Source organism: Zophobas morio, unplaced genomic scaffold (assembly GCF_036711695.1).
Source record: "Zophobas morio isolate AGI-343-1 ecotype UQ-CSIRO unplaced genomic scaffold, CSIRO_AGI_Zmor_V1 ptg000076l, whole genome shotgun sequence".
Lineage (NCBI taxonomy): Eukaryota > Metazoa > Arthropoda > Insecta > Coleoptera > Tenebrionidae > Zophobas > Zophobas morio.
The window spans coordinates 471614-491916 of NW_026972181.1; the positions used below are offsets into that span (position 1 = coordinate 471614).

Genomic DNA, 20303 nt, shown 5'->3' on the forward strand with positions numbered 1-20303 from the left:
AACTATGCATTATAATTTTAAATACATAAAAAAAATATATCACAAAACAAAACAGTCTGTTGCTTACAATAATAATTATGTTATATAGTTATGTAGACTGGGTGTATATACAATTGCTATGCTTTTTGTCATTTTACAATTAATATCAAAATTGTAACAATTACTATTTTTCATTAAATATTTGCTGTGCAAAATTCCATTTAACGTTTTTGATTGTAACCTGTTTCTGGTTTTAGTTTTATTCAGATTAATTTGGGAGAACGCTCGTTCTACATTAGCACTACTGTGAGGCAATGAAAAAATAAAACCTACAAAACGACTTAATTCCGAAAATACTTTAGAATCATCCCCCTTCTTGAGGTTGCTAACGGTACTCCAAAATTCTTTTACTGACATTTCTTCAACTGGGCGATTAAAGTCGTAATTTCGTAACATTCTCCACTCTCGGTCTAATTGACAAACGTCAATAATTTTGGTTATACATTGAAAATAGTTTCACAGGGGACCCAAACTATTAATTTTCTTTAAATTACATGGATTCATAAACTCCAAAAATTTCAATCCTTTAACTGTATCAGACTTAAACGGAAACCGCTTACAAATTTGACTCATTAATTCAGCAAAGAATTCTATATATTCTATATATTCTATGATAAACTCATCTATTTTACTTTTTGGTAACAATGATGTAGTAAACTTTGCAGCTAATTTTGGTCCCAAATAAACTTGCTCTAACTCTAAGTAATGTCTTCAATTTTTAAATTCAATACTGTCTATTTAAGTGTTGTTTAAATAATATTCAGGTTTAATGTAAAATTCTGCGATTGTTTTAAACAAAGTTGCCATTCTAACATATATCAAATGCACTTTGGGTTTTTCCGACTGAAATTCTACATTTACGTCAGTAATATATGGTAAAATAAATTCCATAAATTCTAAGTAACACAAGATAATCGGATCACTAAACCTATTAAACAAAATTTCTGATGCCTCAACTCTGTCAACTAAATATTGTGATTGAAAGAAGAGTCTCAGTGCATCATATTGCTCAATGACTCGTTTCACAACTGATGATAACGATAGCCAACGTGTTTGACAATTTTGAAGAAGTTTATGTGGTTTCACTTTAACGAAACTTTGAAACTCCTTTTAAAGTGTACTTGTTTTTTATAGCTGTGTTGAAAATAATTATATACATCCCTGACTAAATCTTCAGCACTCCTAGGTAACTTTAGACAGGCTTCGGAGGCACATAATGCTAAAGAATGACATATACACTTGAATACAATTAAATCTGGCACATCATTTTTCAGTAGTGCTTGTACAGAATGATTGACACCCATCATCGTGTTTGCCCCGTCAGCACTAAATCCTATTAAATATTTTTGGTAATCAATGTTATATTCTTTAAAAAAAATAACAATTACATGGCAGAGACCATTGGTGGTTGCATCAGCAATCGTAATTAAGTTGAGAAATTGATCTATAACATCAATTTTATAATTAATTTCTACAAGTCGAACAACTAAAGCCAATGCTTTTTCACCTGTTCTATCCGTCGATTCGTCAATAATTAACGAGAAATAATTATTTCGTACAACAACGTTGATGATTTGTATTCCTTGGATTTTTCATCAAAATACGCGGTCAGTACGTTTTTTGAGTGGGTTTTCCATTCTCTGAACGGGTTGTACGCTTTATCGTACAAATCTCGTGATTTCTGAAGCAACTAGTTCAATGTTGTCGCGTTTGCAGCGTCCTCTATGGATTGAGGTTCCTCCGCTAGCTCTTCCACAAAAACACTTGCTTGAACCGACACTTGAACTAATTTCGTGAAACAATCAATTTTTTGATAGTAAACAAATTTTGGTTGTCATGGTATGCACTTAAAATTTCCAAAGCTTCCAAAATTTATGAACAGAGAATTAACGAAACCACGTTTCGTAGAACGTACAGCACGCAAAATATAGGAAAACTGTTATATCTATAGAAACATAGAAAATGCAGTGTTTCTATTGGGGATTGGGTACGATAACGTAACATACGTTGTACGGAACGTAATTTCGCTAGTTGTCTAATGTTAAGCTTCTATTCCGTACAATTTTTAATATAATAAAATCGATCGTTTTGGTTCTTGGTCGTGGAAAAAATAGTATATAAACCACGGGAACGAAATGCATTTCGCCCTCATTGATTTGTCGGGCTTCGCCCTCTGGCGTCAAATTTGCACATTGATTTATAATATACTATTTCATTTCCACTTCCTTTTCTTAATGTCGTTAATCCATTCATGCGCGTCACTAATGAGATGACGAGGCAATGCCCTTCGTGGTTGTTTTCTGCCAGGCGAACGCTAATACTGAGCATCGCACCCCCCGGCCATTGGCCAACTCACGTTAGATGATGCAAGCTCTTCCACCAACTCGTCTAGTACGATGTTAAACAAGATAGGACTTAGAGGGTCGCCTTGGCGGACCCCTCTGTTAATAGCGATTGGGTCCGATGATTCTTGGTTTACGTGGACCGCCGTGGACGATAATGTGAGTGTCTCTTGAATGAAGTCGCTTAGATACGGAGGCTCGTGGACCCGCCGCAAGCTTTTTAGGATGGAAAAGTGGGACACTGGGTCTCGAAGGCTTGTCTTAGGTCTATCGATATTAAGCTGGTACCTAATCTAGCTTGTGTACTTTATAAGTGTATCTAGTATGAGGGAGTTGGCGAGTCACCCGTCCTTTTGCACGAATCCTCGTTGGTTGGGGTCTAAGTTTATTAGGTTGGAAAGACGTTGCGCCAGAACCCGATGGAATAGGCGCTGAATGGCGGACCCGATTGTAATCGGTCGCCAATTCGCGGGGTCCGCTCTGTTTTTCCCTGGTTTGGCTATCAAGATGGTTTTCATTTGCCTCCACTCTATAGGTTACAACATAATTAGTTGCCTACATTAGCCTACAGATTTGGAATAACATATTATAATATTACTTGATTAATTGATTAATAACATAAAAAATAGGGGTTCTTAACACCTCCCCCCTTAAAAAGAATTTCGTCATTTATATTTAGGCGAAAGTTCTTGTGAAGCCCCCAAGGCAGAGCCAGGTGTAGGCTGTGATACTGGATGGTCGTCATCATCGTCATCAGTGGTGATATCTGCCGTGTGGTGAGTCAGATTTCGAAGATGAATCTGCTCAAAAGGTGCAACCTGTCGAGGCTTTTTCCTACAGCACCTTGAAATAATATTATTAGTGACGGAATTGCGATTACTTATTCTAGCGCTATCGTTATCTGAATTACAACGTTTATAATAACAATGTAAACATTTATATAAAATATACAAGAATATTAGTATAACAAATATATAAAATAAGAATGAATAGTGGGTTAGTGTAGATGAGTTAAGATTATTCCTTTCATTCTCTTCAATAAGAGAGGTTACTTCCTTGAGGCTTTTACTAGCTAAATCTAACTGATGATAATCATGAATCTTATACATTGATGGCACATACAATGAGAAATCAGTATTGTTATAGTAGCCTGCATAGATATTGTAGCCGTCCATAGAGTCGAAATTTGCGAATAAAAATAAAATAAAACCGGCTCAAACGGAGCCGACGACGGCTTGCAAGTTCTGTCACTACGGCACGCGTCGTATCACACAGGGGCGTATTTAAGACCGATTGCACAAAATCTTAGGGTCACTGTAATCTTACTATTTTCTATCTACGACAAACGATTTGTCACACAGCTACGAAACCCACGATCTAGAGAAAGATGGAAGTGTGAAAATGTATTTCAACAAGTGTAATAACCGTTTGGTGCAACGCAATTGGTTCAAGCAAACTAAAATATGACAGGAAACAAACAGTCCACGTGGACTAGTTTATACCCGCGTTTGCTGCTAAGATGACCAGGTTTTTCGCTCCACCTACCTCCGCAACGATGAATATACCATACCACAACTTGTTTACAGTGAACAGAGCTTCGTTTTTATTGACGAGATTGAGCTAAGAAATGAAACAGATTATATCATAACGGAAAAGATGACATTTAATATTAAATACGTCTCTGTGCAACGTGTGCCAGAGTGATGTCAGAATTTGCAAGCCACCGTCGGCTCCGTTTGAACCGGTTTTATTTTATTTTTATTCGCAAATTTCGACTCTATGGACGGCTACAATATTTATGCAGGCTACTATAATAATTTTTGACTTATTTAAACATATATCTAAATTTAAATTATAAGACGGTAAATAATTTGAATGGATAGTAGAATATAAACTTTCATGTGGTTCTAACACAGATTGACTAGTAAAGGCGGTACATGATCTATTTAATTTAAACAATCCGCTTCCTTCTAATTTAACATTGAAAGGTGTACTAAAGTTTCTACAATTTATAGTTACATATTCCGTTGATAATAAAGTATATAGCCATACATTTTGTTTATACAATTGATGCCAAAGATTCGTATTTAACTTAACTAACTTAGTTTCACAATTTCTTGGTACCATTGCGGTATAAATAAAATTAATCTCATCTCGCATGTTTCATGCACATGTGCGGAAAAAATTGGTTGTTCTTTTTTACATACTTTCTTGTTGCCAAAATTCTTACAACGATTTATCTGATCTATGTTAAGCGGTAAATAATGCTGTTTATTCTTTTCAATTAACATATACTTATAAGTTGGTTCGATATACAGATGCAGGCCGTTAGCTTGCCTTGCAGGTAAAGGGATTAAATGATAAAGTTGATAAGCGTTTAAAGATACCAGAGGTATGTCAATCACAAAGACTAAATTGAAGTTGCTATAATAAACATGGAGGTCAACAACACTTAAGAATTTATGGATTTCATTAATCTCTAAAGTTGTGCAAAATTTTGTACCTGGAGGAAGATATGGAATTATACTATCCTCAAACATATTTGGCGTTTATGACTTCACACCAATTTGACTCCCATTATAATTCAATAGGCCGTCACAACCGGTTGTCTTAAACCCGCTCACCGATACCTACCTGAAAAGACCTTTTCTGGTAAAAGCACAGGGCAGGACTGAGTTTTGCATTTACCGACAACTGCGCCTTTCGAGTTTTTTATTTTAAGTAAAAACAAAGTAACTTTGTACTCAATCATTTTTTATTACAGCACAACTATTTACTTCTTAACTACTACTGCTTATTTATTGATCGAAATAGTCACTGTCATCATCACTCGACTCTTCTAAATTAATAATTAACGGTGTTATCAACCGTGCCCTGTACTGGTCTTCTTCTTTTGTGGAATGTCGTACACAATTGGCCCACATTTCGGCAGTTATTTTGGAAGCTTCTTCCCTAATTATGTCAATTGTTGCGCTACTAAATTTTGGTGCCGTATTATTCCTTCTTATATTATTTTTCATTTGCGACCAGATTAGTTCGATGGGGTTAAATATACAATGGTACGGCGGAAGTCTAATCACCCTAAATCCACGATCTCGCGCCATAGCATCTATTTTATATTGTTTCTCAAATTTTCGAGTGTGTAACACTTCTAATAATTGTGTCTTTGTGTAATTTTCTTCAAAGTATAAACCATGTTCTGTAAGGAAATTTTGAAATTTGAAAATTTTAACAAACAAAATTACTCTGAGTCCGGTCCTTCGCGTCTCGACCGTCCCTGGCACGTCGAAAAGGTCTTTTCAGGTAGGTATCGGTGAGCGGGTTTAAGACATCCGGTTGTGACGGCCTATTGAATTATAATGGGAGTCAAATTGGTGTGAAGTCATAAACGCCAAATATGTTTGAGGATAGTATACGTTATTTAATTCACGCAAAAGTTGACTAGTACTTGATATCGAAGGGTGCAGTTGTCCAATTTTTGCGGCAAAAATGGATTGAATCAAATTATCGACATCGGATTGATAAATTGAAAGCAATGTTGAAAATGTTGTATAATAAGTATTTAATCTTTCAGCCAAAATTAATTGATTCAGTTCTTTACGATGCTTATTAATTTGAACAATGGTTGCTGTTAAACTATCATGCAGATTTTTTTCATTCTCTTGAATCTGAGCAATTGTTTTGTTAATTTCACATAAGGTGGACTGAACTATATGAGTTTCGCGTTTTAAAAGTTGCATTACCGTTTCTTCGTGTTCTGAAAATTTTCGAATTTGTTCATTATAATAGTTAGCGTCTTCCTCATCTAAAGTACCGAAAAGAAATTTACTTGCTTCACCGACAAAGTTTGCGAGACCTCTTTTTAATCTGTTTGAAGAACTTAGGTTGTTTTCGCCAAGAGTGTCTAAAAGATTTCTAATTTTTTCTTTGAGTCTTAAAATTGTTGGGGAAATAATATTTTCATAATTTTGACAAATGCTAAAGGAATTGTTGTCTTTGATCTCTGAACATGCGATTGCTGACAAGAAATGCCAATTACTGCTAAGATGTTGTTCCGTTACCAGATGACTAAAACATTCATTATGATATAGTAATCTTCATGGAAATTATTACCAAGACCGAAACTAATGGCCTTGTAATTAAAAATGGAATTAGTGAAAGATATAAGAGATTGTCATAGGTAAATTTTGGATAAGATTCGAATTTGTGGATGACTAAGAATTTTTGTTACGTGGAAAAAAGACTTTGAAGTGATGGGGCGAGAAGTGGACTTACTTGTGACGAGAGTAAGTTAAAAGAATTTTTCTACCGCCCACGTTTTTTGGTTTTCTAATAGAGCTATTAACGCACGCAAATGACGTCACAGCAGTTCGTTAATAGCGGAAAGGCGTTCTTTAATAGATCTGGTGTAATTTAGATCGGTAAGATTGGTAGCAATGACGAGAAATGTCAGGTGAATGTCAGTGGCAAATCTAAACTTAAAATTTCCCACGTTTCCGGACGCGTAACTTCTTCGCAAGACATTTTAACCAATTTTAAATTACGAAAACTCGAATTGATTCGAATTACAATTGTTGTTGTGAAAATTCGAACCTCAAATATTTCGTGGTTAGTGTCAGACCAACCCATCACCAACCACGACAAAAGTCCCCAGATTAAAAAAAATGCAAATTTTAATTAAATTTTGGGAAAAAACGTGTGCGGTAGAAAAAATAGTATAAATAACTCGTTCATAAGGCCATTGAGGCACTCATCCTTTATATAACTCGCGGCTTCGCCGCTCGTTCTATAAACTTGGATTCGTGCCTCAATATTTGCCTTATGAAACTCGTTCTTTAATATACTATTGTGAGTTTGTGAGGTCGAAAAAAGATTTTGAAGTGATGAGATAGAAGAAATTTGTTATTTGACGAATGTGAACTAAAAGAACTTGTGGGTTTGATTAATGTGAGTCCTGTATGGTTTACCATTTTTTGAAATTATCAGATTTTCATTATCTTCAACTGATTGTACAGTGTAAGGACCTAACCACTTTGCGTCAAGTTTATTTTTACTGGCATTATTTTTGATTAGTACTTGATCCCCGACGTGAATATTCTCAATGTGGATATTTCTGTCGTACAGGGCTTTACTTTTTTGTTTAGAATCAATTATTTTTTCGCGAGCAATATTCCAAGATTTCTGAAACGTATTTTTCAATTCATAAAAATAATCATCATAATTGTACACGGGCTCAATTTGTGAAAAGGACGAAGGACTTACAAATTTTCGACAAAAGACTAGTTCAAAAGGCGTAAATTTTGTTGAACTATGAACTGACGTATTATAACAAAGCATTGATTGAGCAATTAACGTATCCCAAGATTGTGTGTCTTTATCAACAAATGATCTTACATAGTCAATTAACGTACGGTGTGACCTTTCCAAAGCTCCGTTTGTTTGCGGATGATAAGCCGTAGTTTGAAGTTGTTTGATCTTTAACATTTTGCAAATATTTTTAAAAAACTGACTAGTGAAATTCGAGCCTTGGTCAGTCAAAATGGATTTTGGTATTCCGAAATAACAAATTACATTTTCCACAAATACTTTAACAATTGTTTCCGTTTCTTGATTAGGTAAAGGAAATGCAAATGAAAATTTCGTTAAATCGTCCTGGATTGTTAAAATGTATTTATTATTATTATGTGTTAATGGCAAAGGACCTACAATATCCAAAAAGATTTTATCAAAAGGTTCATCTGACGTAGTAGTGATAACCATTGGTTGCTTGACGGTTTTGTTTCTCGTTTTCACTTTCTGACATACTTCACAAGTTTTAATAAAATTTTGAACGTCGGATTTCAAATCGTTCCAATTAAAATTCTCGCGAACTCTATTTATGGTTTGTTTTACACCTTTATGTCCTCCTATTAAGGAACAGTGACTTTCTTTAATTATCTCAAATTTTTCGTCATTGGAGAACTCAAAACTGTTTTCAAAAAATTCTAGAACAAACGAACGAGTTTTAAAAATGTTGTGTATACATTGTTTTAAGCGGTCCCAATTAAAATTATTGCATTTCGAAATCCTCAGATATTGAATTTGGGTCGCTACACAAAATTGATTTAGTTTTCTTATTAATTCAGAGAGGTAAATATCGTCATTTATTTGAGATGATGAATCGTTTCCTATTATGACAAAAATAAACTTAAAATCCTCATTTTCTATAAAATGGATCGAATCATCGCGGTTTTCTTTTAAAGATTTCTGTAATAAAAACTCTATTTCTGGGTACTTCTTAAATATTTCCATCGTTAACTTCGTTTTATATCGAGAACGAGTTATGAATTGTACAATAGCAGCATCTTGTGACTGCTCTAAAATTGAATTGTCACTATCAGTAAATGCAAACATCCACTCAAGGCATCGGCATTCTGATTAGTTTTACAGGATTTGTAAATAATTTTGTACTTATACTCATCGAGTTTAAGCCTCCATCTCATTAATCTGGAACCAGGATCTTTAACGTTAAAAAGCCATACTAGCGGTTTATGGTCTGGTAAAATGTTAAACTCTCTGCCATATAAATATGGTCTAAAATGTTGTACTGACCAAACGATTGCAAGAAGTTCTTTATCAGTTGTGCTGTAATTTAATTCCGCTTTATTAAGTGATCGCGATGCGTACCCGATTGGTTGATCACCAGTTTTCGTTTGTTGTGATAAAATGGCTCCAATGCCAGTACCGCTTGCGTCAGTCGTTAAATTGAAAGGCTTAGAAAAATCAGGATATTGTAAAACAATATCGTCGGACAAAATTCATTTAAGTTTTTCGAACGCAAGTTGTACTGACGTTGTCCAGTCAAAAGGTACGTTTTTCTTCAATAAATTATTTATAGGTTTAGAAATTGAACTAAAATTTTGAACAAAACGCCTATAATATCCTGCTAATCCTAAAAATGCTTTAGCTTGCTTCGTATTTGTTGGCACGGGAAAATTTTTAACTGATTTGACCTTTTCTGGATCGGGACGAATACCTTTATCGGTTACTAAATGGCCTAAATAGCAAACTTCGCGTTTTAAAAATTCGCACTTATCTGGTTGCAATTTTAAATTATGTTCCTTTAATCGATTAAAAACTTCTTTCAATTTGACTTCATGTTCTTTTAGATTTTCCGCATATATTACAATATCGTCTAAGTACACAAAACATTTAATTCCTTGTAAACCTATTAGAACACGGTCCATCAACCTTTGAAAACAAGCCGGGGCTCCGGAAAGACCCATTGGCATTCTTTTGTATTGATAGTGCCCGAAAGGAGTACTGAACGCGGTTTTTTCGGCATCCAAAGGATTCATCGGAATTTGATGGAAACCTGACGCTAAATCTAACACCGTGAAATAACGACTTCTACCTAATTGATCCAGAATATCCGTGATATTCGACAAAGGATATGCATCGCCTAGAGTTACTTCGTTCAGTTTACGGAAATCGACAACAATCCTAAATTTCTTTTCTCCCGAGGAATCAGGTTTTTTCGCGACTAAAAGAAGAGGAGAATTCCAAGGGCTAGTGCTGGGTTCTATTACACCTTGATCCAGCATACTTTGTACTTGTTTGTTAATTTCATTCTTTTGTGCTTCGGGGAGACGATATGGTCTTGTCTTAATGGGTTGCTGTGTTTGTGGTATTGGAATTGTATGATTAATGGTATTAGTTTGTGATAAGGGTTCATCTTTAAAAGTAAACAAATCTAAGTATTCCGTACAAATATCTGTTATTTGGCGACTTTCTTCGGAATTTAAATGATCTAGACGTAATTTTTCCCTTACTTGACTATGTCTGTTTACAACTGAGTTAATTTCATTATTTGAATCTGGCGGTCTATTTATTGGGAAACAATTAAATTTATTAAGAGGACTTATTTCGGCTTCAATTTCACATAATCTTACTTCGGACTCGCCAGGATTTAGAAGTGCTACGACTGATTGATTATTTTTAACTTTTATTAGAGATTCCGCATTAAAAATTGATTTTTCCTGTTTAGACTTTTTCATAATATAATCACCATTTGGAGCTTTTATATAGACTTTGAATAACCTTTCACATCGCGGCGGTAGTACAAATTCATCATTAGATTTATTACTCATATTAGAATTATCATTATTTATGGTTTTATTACCTGAATGGTCATTATCAAAAATTATCTGCTGCTTAATATTCACGTTTAAATTAAATTGTTCGAGGAACGGCTTACCCAGAATACCGTCCTCTGGAATTGGAAAAGAGTTCTTTACTAAGTAAAACTTGATAGGTTCATTAAATCCCTCAACATTTAATTCACTATAACCAAAAGTTTTTACAGCGGGTTCGCTTATACCTAACAAAGATACACATTCTTTGACGTATGGCGTATCGTCACTTAGAGATTGTACTTTTATTAAATTCACATCAGCACCAGAATCAATTAAAAACTTACATTTACGAGTATTTTCAAAATAGTTCGATTTAAGAATTAAATGGTTATTTTTCAAAGAACGAAAGATCATTACATTAGATTGGGATCTCAATTGTCGAACATCATTATTATTATCTCTTTGTTTACTTGTAATAGGCTGGGAATTATTTACTCGTTGATTAAAAGTTTGACCATTATTTGCTCCGCGATTATTTTCGTAAGACCTAGAATTATTAAATTTTCTCTTATAGCAATCGTTAATATGATGTCCAGGTTTTTTACAATAGTTACATATGATAAAAACGGATCTGGGTGCCCCAGCACCTGATACGCGAGGTTTGTAACCGGAAAAATTTGCGCGATTATTTTGGTTGGCGTAATTTGGACTTGGAAAATTACGAGCTTGATTAGAATAGTTATTATAATATTGGTTTTGATTCTTCATACGACATTCTCTCATGATATGACCTCGTTTGCCACAAAAATTACAAAACTTATCACCGTTTGGATTAAAAGAGTTACGTTGCGAAAAATCGGATTTAGGACACGTTCTTCCTCGATTGAACTTTGCACAGCTTCTTCTAAAATTTTAGGTTGACGTGCCTTTACAATATTTTTAAGTGGTTGCTGCAATCCTTCTAGAAATACAGTTAACGATAAAGATTTAATATACGATCTAATGGCTTGGCTTTCAGCATCTGATTTACCGAGACAACTAGCATTAATTAATTGATATTGAATATCTTCAAACCTGAGACTATACGCGCGGACATCTTCGTTTCTATTTTGTTTGCAGGAATTTAACTGAAGCTGCAAAAATGAGATTGTTTTCTTACCCCCAAAACTCTCTTCTAACATAAATTTCAATTCTTCCCATTTGTTTATTTCCCTATATTTAACAACATCAAGGGCTCTACCAATTAATTTCGTAATTATACCTTCTAAGAAAATAGATTTCACTGTCGGTTTAACGCGATTTAAAGCAAATTCGCACTTGTTGAGGAACGAATACAGATGCGATGATTGTCCGTCGTATTCGGGAACGAGACGCAGGGCGTCGGCAAAAGAAAGTTCGGCATCGCTCATGGTTGATAGATTTTGTTTTTTGTGAAGAATTTTTCAAGTTTGTCCAAAGTGCGGTTAAAGTGTGTGTAGTGTTTGCATGCAATTATCGACTTACAGTGCAAGCAAGAGTCCTATCTTCATGTCTTGGAGTTGACCTGGTTCTTGTCTTCTTCTCTCGAGAAAAAGATGATGAGTGCTTCTGTCGATGTGTTTTTCGAAAAAATGTTGGAATCGATTTTTTTTTTATCGGATCCCACCGCTGCCACCATAAAATGTTATGCCTCAGCACAACTTGTTACACTTTTTCAAAGAAAACGCAGCACAAACACTACTAACAGGTTTTATTAACTGAAGACAATTTTTAGGATCTTTACACAGTAGTCGATAGCGCAATCACTTTGTATCACAATAACTTTCCGCGACAAGACTTGACTATATTCTTAATGATTGGAACAGCAGAGCTTCCTTATATATCCAAATTACAACAAAGAAAGTACATGGTTCAGTTTAAATGGAAAACAAGAAAGATCAAAATCCATTCGGATGTTTGATATTGACAAATTGATACAATTATTGAACTAATGCATCAGAAGAGATAAAAACATAATTAGTTGCCTACATTAGCCTACAGATTTGGAATAACATATTATAATATTACTTGATTAATTGATTAATAACATAAAAAATAGGGGTTCTTAACAACTTGATATCGGGAAGTTTAAAATCATTAATTAAAATCACCTAATAATAAATCACAATTAAAATGTATTCCACCGTACATAAATAAATAAACATAATTATACTTAAATATATTTATTGATGCGAAAACAGTACCAATTATGTGTACACATGTCTAACAGAAGTGCCTTGAGCAAGACATGAAGTCTTTTGCTCAAATTAAACATTCTTATTTACATGTAGGCTTAATTATTTGTTTAATAAGAACATATAAATGGCCTTCATCGATGGCCGGCGTCTCGAGTGCGTGGGTCCTCTAAATTAGGAAAAAGAATGCTGGCATGCCGAAAGTTTTAAAAAATTGTTCATCGTTTGGAAGTTTGTTATCGGTGAGTTGCAAAATGTTTCGTATTTGCAACTCACAGTAACAACAAGTCTTTACAACCCCAGCAAAAGGTTTGATAAGCCCACCTAAAATCAAAATTTTGTTAAGACTTAAAAAATAACTATTGTAAGTATTTTATTTTACCCATGTTTTTTTTGTCCAATAATCTGTAAAACTGTAGGTCACTTCCTCGTGTTTCAATGCAAGAAGAAATGCAGTCTGCGCACTTAAACATCTTCACCACCATTTTGACAACATAGCTACCAATATATGCCACAACGTTTTCTGCCATTTCACTCAGCCCAATAAAATTAGACGGTCATTGTCATGATCTGTAAGTGCTTCAGTCAAAATATTGAGACCATATTTTTTCAAGACAAACACGTCAACTGATTGTTGAACATTTGTGCTCTTTTGCTTTGGTCCACTGCTAACAGAGAGCATACAGGTGGTGCAAAGCACTTTAAAATTTCCTCCTTCCCAGTAAACCTTTTTATGTGTCTGAAATGTGTCAAAAACAATCATTCAGAAACATGAAACGTTTCTCACAGAGCCTGGACACATTTCTGGAACATCCCGGCAACCAAAAATGTCCTACCCTTATTATGTTTCATTTGAAACGTTTCATGTGAAACCTCTTTGAAACATTTCATGTGAAACGTTTTTAAAACAGCTTTGAAACATCTTGTATAAAACATCTTTTTAGGTATCAAGAATGTTTCACCAAGAAATTAATACCTGTATATTTTTAATAGCTATGCTATAATTTAATACTAGACATATATACATATGTGTATGTGGATTATATTATCATATATACTTACCTACTGAAATTTGGTTTGGGGTTCGAAATACGGGCTTCTTTTATCACGACCTCAACAAAATATTATTTTTTAATATCTTTTAGTAGAATTCATTAAATCCACAAACATACATAAATAACTAAATAAAAAATTCTTTTAATAAATAAAATAAACACTGAATAATACTACTCAATTTTTTGGAATATGTATTTATTACATATATGATATGGTAATTTTAAACAAAAGTAACTTACAAAGTGCACAGTTAAAATAAAACAAAATACAAAAAATATAAAAAAATACTGACAGGAAGTTAAAGTTATACATACAACTATTTCTCAAGTTTTCTCGTGAAGCGAAGATTTGCTTGTCTCAGCCATGTAGAAACAGTTAATTCAAATATTTTGTCGGTTAATAACGGAAAATTTTTTCGAACTGCATCTAAAATGTACTTTAAATCAATAAAAATAATAAACACATACATATTATTACTTTTTAGTACATCCATAATGATCAAGTTAGACACTTGAAAATTATTTTTTCTACCCAGCCAAGAGCATTTACGAGCCAATTTATCATCAAATATGCGGCGCAAACCCCTTTTTATATTTTCTTTAGTGGAGTTGCCTCCACATAAGCGGAAAATGTTGTCCTAATTATTTGATTTAAATTTTAAATATATACGTATGAACACATTAGATATTGCATATTTACCAGTTCTTTTCTGGCGTCCTCGCCAGATTTTAATCTTTCTTCGTATTCACATAACAGCCGGTACTTTGTAAAAGGTTGTATACATGTATTACTAATACTGTCAGTATTATGTAATGGGGTATGTGTAGGATCATTACTAATTTTTTGTAATAATCTTTTCACCATAATTTCTACCCGAGTGGTTTTTCTTATAATTTCATTTAGTTTGTCTACAATTTGATCTACAAATATAATAGCTATGTGTAATTTTCAGTTTCAATTTTATTTAAACTTACCATCAACATTACATGGTTCAGTAATGATTAAGGAGTCTTGTGGAGAAGTATTAACTTCTGAACCTAACGATACTACAAAATTAAAAACTTAAAGTACAACGTTTTGATATTGTAATCTACGTACAGGTCGCAGGTGAATCATTATTATTACGTTCCAAGCTTCTTACTGATACTAAAACAGAACAACAAATATATAAATGAACGATTAGATGTACAAGGCCGGCGAATAAATTTCGGACTTCAAATTTACTGTCACGTCAAAATTTGCATGTAGTTAAATTAGACTCATGACAATGAAATGACATTAGTGTCCGAAATTTATTGATTGGCACCGTACTCTATTAGTCATCTATCGTACAAGTATCACCAGAAGTAGTGGCAATGTCACCATAGGATTTGGCAGATACTAAAATCATGAAACATAAAAAATTACACAACGCACTTCGTTTTTAACATACAAATATCATTTAGGGATCGTGAAGGCACTGTCGTAGCTGGCGAAGGTGGTGCTGAAACACAAACGGTTTTTTCCACACAATATAAAAATTAAAGCGACATACTTAAACTTTATGTACTATTTTACCTTTAATAATTTTTGGCGGAGGTGGAATTTGATCATCTTCCTCTTCTTCTAGTACATCAGTTATAAAATCCTTAAGACAAATTGCCTTTCGTTTGCGTTTCTTGGAACGAACTTCTTCTCCCTCTGACTCAGTTACCTTTTCATTTTTTTTCTCAAAGGAAATAGCTTCCTTATATGATACTATAATTAAAATGTTAAAAACAGTACGTAACAACGCGAAAAAATATGCATACCGCTATTTTTAAGCATTACCCTTGCCGGCCAAACGTCCCATTGCTTTTCTGGGGGAGTTGCATTTTTGATATGTTTTCGTATATTCCTCTTCGGCCAAAACGAAAATACTTCGTCGTTTTTGCTGAAGACCCAATTGTTGGGAATGCAGGATATTTCCCGATAATCGTCGTCCTTGGTGAATTCAACAACAGTCCACTGGAACGACAAATTAACGAGAGAGAACAAGCACTATTTTAGTGCTATAATGATTATTTCCATTTCTGATGAAACACCAATTGCTGTACGAATGATGTTTAAATATTATTAGTTGTAAGTAAATATCCCACAATCGTAGTTTTACTTCTGGGCTGATCTAAGTAGCAAATCAAATAAAAAGAAACGAAGACTAAAACGATAATTATAATGATAAGACTACTGTAAGTAGGAATTGTTAGCGTAAAAACTATTTCTTTCATCAGCATTATGAAATTTTAGCTGGTATTAAAAATGTAATTAATTTTATTTATGCCTTAAATAAACTTCGGCCAATATACTTTTTACAAATACTTAATAAATAACAGCAAAAGCATATATGGTTAACCGTAAAATCACAAAGACTTTACAACCTTAGTGATGCTGCTTAAAATTTTCTAAAATATTACAACAGTATGTTATAAATAGCTGCCCTAGTTTTTCGTGACACCAGTACAAATTTTAGTTCATAATTTTTTACTGCATACACACCAGTTTCGTCTTATACAAAATAAATTTATAATTAAAAGATAATTAGATTAACAAGTACGAACCTGATGAACGTGATTTATTGTTTCTCGTTATGCAATAGTGGTATAAAAACCAACGTTTCTTCATTGATGATATACTTCAGGCATTTTTGTTTAATATCGTCACACTGTATCTTACACAAATCTTGAGATAAATGGTTTTGTGTTGTTACTATATTAAAAAATTCTTGAGAATTGCAAGGTTCAGTGTACAATGATGATAGCGGATATAATTTTTTGCCATAAAGAAAAATGTTATTGTTGAAATTTTTAGCAATATACTTGACACAAAATATACTGTTATCACTTAAAAGGACAAAGTTATCTTTGTCATTTATTATAATTTGAAAATTTTTCAATTTTAATTTCTTAAAGCATGTAATATTTTCATTCAGTTGATTTTCTACTTCATATTCTAGTTGGGGATAACTGACACCAGTCTTCTCATTTAATTGTAGTCTTTCGGTCAGCCTGCAAACAATTTGTTGTAATGGTCGACGTGAAGTTTTGACCATTTTTTTAATATTGTATAAATAATTCTCATATTTGAAAGCGCTAAATTCATCCAAATTACCATGAAGCAAGCAGTCATTTGGCAAATGTATTAAATTGTGTACATTATAAGAAACAAATTCCTTCCCATATAATGCACCAAAATTTTTTACAAAATAACGTAATAAATCACAAGCTGAGTTGTTATATTTAAGATACAATTCAGGTGAACACAGAAAACGAATAGCCGTGTGTAACGACATGAAATGTAAAAATTTGTCTCGGGGTAAAACATCCTTTAATATTATTGGTCCTGTATACAGCAACAGTTGTCTAAATTCTGTTGCTTTAAAACGATCGACTTCGAGAAGACTTCTAGGAGTTCTTGCAAATTCTATAGGTATAACTTTTTTAAGCTTCAAGATGTTTTTAGATAAAATGGCCATTTTCGAGTCAGGAATTCTAACATCTTTTTTACCTTTCACCCAAAAAAGTACTAGCCGTTTCATCACACCTAAGCACACAAGATGCATGTAGTCCAAACATACGTTACTAACAAGCCCTACGTTTAAATTTTCAAGTGGACTATTATACAAATGAAAATCATCATCTTCTTTGTTTTTGAAGGAATCATCTGTGCGCAACGGAGAAACCAAACTCTGAAAAGTTACTCTGCCATTTATGTACTCGCCTTGATCAATACATTTCGTACAACCATGGTAGCCTGTGTGACCCTTGACACCTAAAATGAATGCCTTGGCAGGAGCATCGCAGATAATCTTAGAAATCCTAGGAAAAATTTTTGTTTTGCCAACCTCTAAACCATTTAGCTCTAAAAATTTGAATTCTTGGACAAATTCATTTAAGAACTGACTAACATCGCTTGGTTTTTTCATACCGTGATATATTCCACAAATAAATGGAGGCGATAATCTTGACTCTATTGATAATAATATGGGCCAAAATTGACTAGTAGAGCTTTTAGTCAGTGGCAACCCATCTATGTTTAAACTGAGTTTTAAAATATCGTTCTCTTTTACTGTCTGGACATCAGTTAAATTATTTAAAATTCCACGCGCAACCCCGAAGTGATAATAATGTCCTTCAAGTACATCAATAATATTACATGATCTGGGTGTTTGCAATAGAGTTCTAGCGTTTTTGGGTAAATTGTAACCACCTTGTCTTAAAATTTGCAGCAAATCATTAATAGCTTGTTGAGAGAGCAATGTTCGGTATTGAAGTATCCAATTACGAATATCATTCACGAAAGTATTATTCGGGCGTTCATGAGCTGGATTTTCATGAGTGTCAAGAAATGGCAATTCATTATTAAGAGTAAAGTCAGATGTGAAGCTATTTATTTCTTGTGTTGATTTCTGCGGCGGCGAAAATCGCCGACGTTCACAATACGTGTCATCAACGGATGAGGCAACAGCAATACTGTAACAATTTGCCGATGGAATATTTTTTGCGGGATCAAGATGATTACACAATTGCACGTTGAATTTATTTTGGTGTTTTACACTGCAAATTTGGCTACTTAATTTTAAATCATTACTTGTACTCTTTGTGGATCCGTGGGTGTATGGCTTGCAAATATTGTTACGTACTAATCTTCGGAGATGCCGTTTACTGACCACAAGTTTATTTGTTCGATTAGAGAATAAGCTACTTACATGCCTTTCTTCAAGTAATTCTTTTTCCTCTTGCGACATGTTGTTCCGACATATATGTTGACGCTACAACTACGCAAATCACATATACATATGATGTACTAATAAAAATAGTACCTTTAATATACAGTAGGTTATTATACGTTAATACGATAAACTAATACCGATTCAAGAACCTTTATGGTACTTATTTTTTCACAAAACACGAACGTTTCGCGGGAATCCGTCGTTCTAGCACGATGCGCAATAACAAAATACTCCTCTGTCAAAATTGCAGTGCGCAAGCGCTCTGAAGAATGTTTTAAATGCGTCTCAAGAGGAACGTTTGAGAAACGTTTCAGCAAAAATGTGCCTGAAACGTTTCTATTTAGGTTGCACGTTTGTTTATGAAATGTTACACTGGAACGTTTCAAATTATACGCGTTTGGGATGTTTCGTAATGTTTCATAAATGTTTCGTGTTTACTGGGTTCCCTCGTTATGTTTGTAAATAGAAGCAATCTTCTAAAAGTTTTGCAAAATTGTAGAGGAGTAGGGTTATTGTTTCACCCATTTCTCAATCTGAAAACAGAAAAACAAATACAGATTTGTGTAATTCCAGTGCATAAAAAAGTAATACAATTGTTTCTTTAAAAGCTTACCGCACTGAGCAGAAGAAAATTTACAGATGATCTTGAGTACATTTATATGTTAGCAAGTCATTCAACCTCTTACTACTAACAAATTCATCAAAAATTTCCATGAACGACGTAGCGGAAATAACAAAGCCCAGAACTGACGTTTTTCGGGGCGTGCACCACAAAGGCCTGCCAGTGACATCCTTCAAATTCAGAAGATACTCATTAGTGTCGATGAGAAATGGACGCCACATTTCTTCATTGTTTTCTCTCAAAGGTGCCTTAAAATTCTTAGCACATACACTTCGGGAATTGAGAATATCAAATAAAGAATCTATCCTTCTGATGAATTCTATTGTTGCTTCACAACCTTGAAAGTCACCAATACCAAAATCTTTTAAAAATTCAAGTGCATCCGCAACTCTTGCGAAGAGTTTGTGCTGCTAAACTCACCTATAATAGAACTTAATTATTAATGTCAATAAGGAATATTGTCAGGAAAACAACTTACTTTCATTATATGTTGCCGCCACTCCAAATGTGCCTTTTTCAACTTGTTTGCAACATTTAGGAATTCTTCTTCATGTAGTTTCTGTATGTAACGCCAGCTTATCACCTTCCCTACTGTCAGAACTACTCTTTGAGTTCTTGCTTTTATTTCCTCTTGTACTGCTACTGCTTTTTCCATGGTATCTTTGCGCAGCACTAAATAATAATTGACAGTAGTAAAAAATTCAATATAATAAAATATTCAAACCTAAATTTCCTCTTTACACCTTGAGGTATACTCGATGGAGGCTCTTCTCAAATATCAGCTAAAGTAGCACTCACAGTACTCATTGAAGTTGAAGAAGCTTCTAGACTTTCATCTAAATTCACACTGGGAATTGAGTTCGATTTCAATCATTTTCTTTTATTTACAACAATGAAATCAGTTGTTGTGAAATGATCTGAGCACACCAGCTTATACTTAGTCAGTTTGAAGCTGTCATCTTTTTTCACAACAATCAGCCACTTTTTTAAAAGTTCTCGATCTTTCGGAAACCTAAAATCAGATATAATAAATATTGATCACATAGTATTGCAATAACCAATTGTTATTAATTATAAATACCTACGATGATGTTTTGAGTCTCCTTAACCTTACTCTCATTGCGCTGCACCATCTCAGAAGTCGTTGGTAAAAGAGTCTCATACACCTGG

At 33.8% G+C, this 20303-nt stretch overlaps 1 protein-coding gene across 5 annotated transcripts; it reads right to left on the reverse strand.

Moving 5' to 3' along the window:
• Positions 1-13952: 13952 nt before the first annotated feature.
• LOC135143793 (uncharacterized) lies at positions 13953-18878 on the reverse strand. 5 transcript variants are annotated; one of them, XM_064075733.1, is made up of 11 exons: positions 18602-18878; positions 18488-18556; positions 15555-15750; positions 15322-15501; positions 15197-15247; positions 15097-15144; positions 14863-14910; positions 14739-14810; positions 14464-14684; positions 14242-14401; positions 13953-14184 (listed from the first exon to the last, which is right to left on the reverse strand). In XM_064075733.1, the coding sequence occupies exons 2-11, from the start codon at positions 18524-18526 to the stop codon at positions 14081-14083; spliced, it is 1119 nt and encodes a 372-aa protein (XP_063931803.1). In that variant the 5' UTR covers positions 18527-18556; positions 18602-18878; the 3' UTR covers positions 13953-14080. The 5 variants fall into 5 exon arrangements, with proteins under 5 accessions (XP_063931803.1, XP_063931804.1, XP_063931802.1 ...); XM_064075734.1 differs by having other exon boundaries at positions 13953-14200; positions 18602-18877; XM_064075732.1 differs by having other exon boundaries at positions 13954-14190; positions 18488-18550; positions 18602-18877.
• Positions 18879-20303: the final 1425 nt, after the last annotated feature.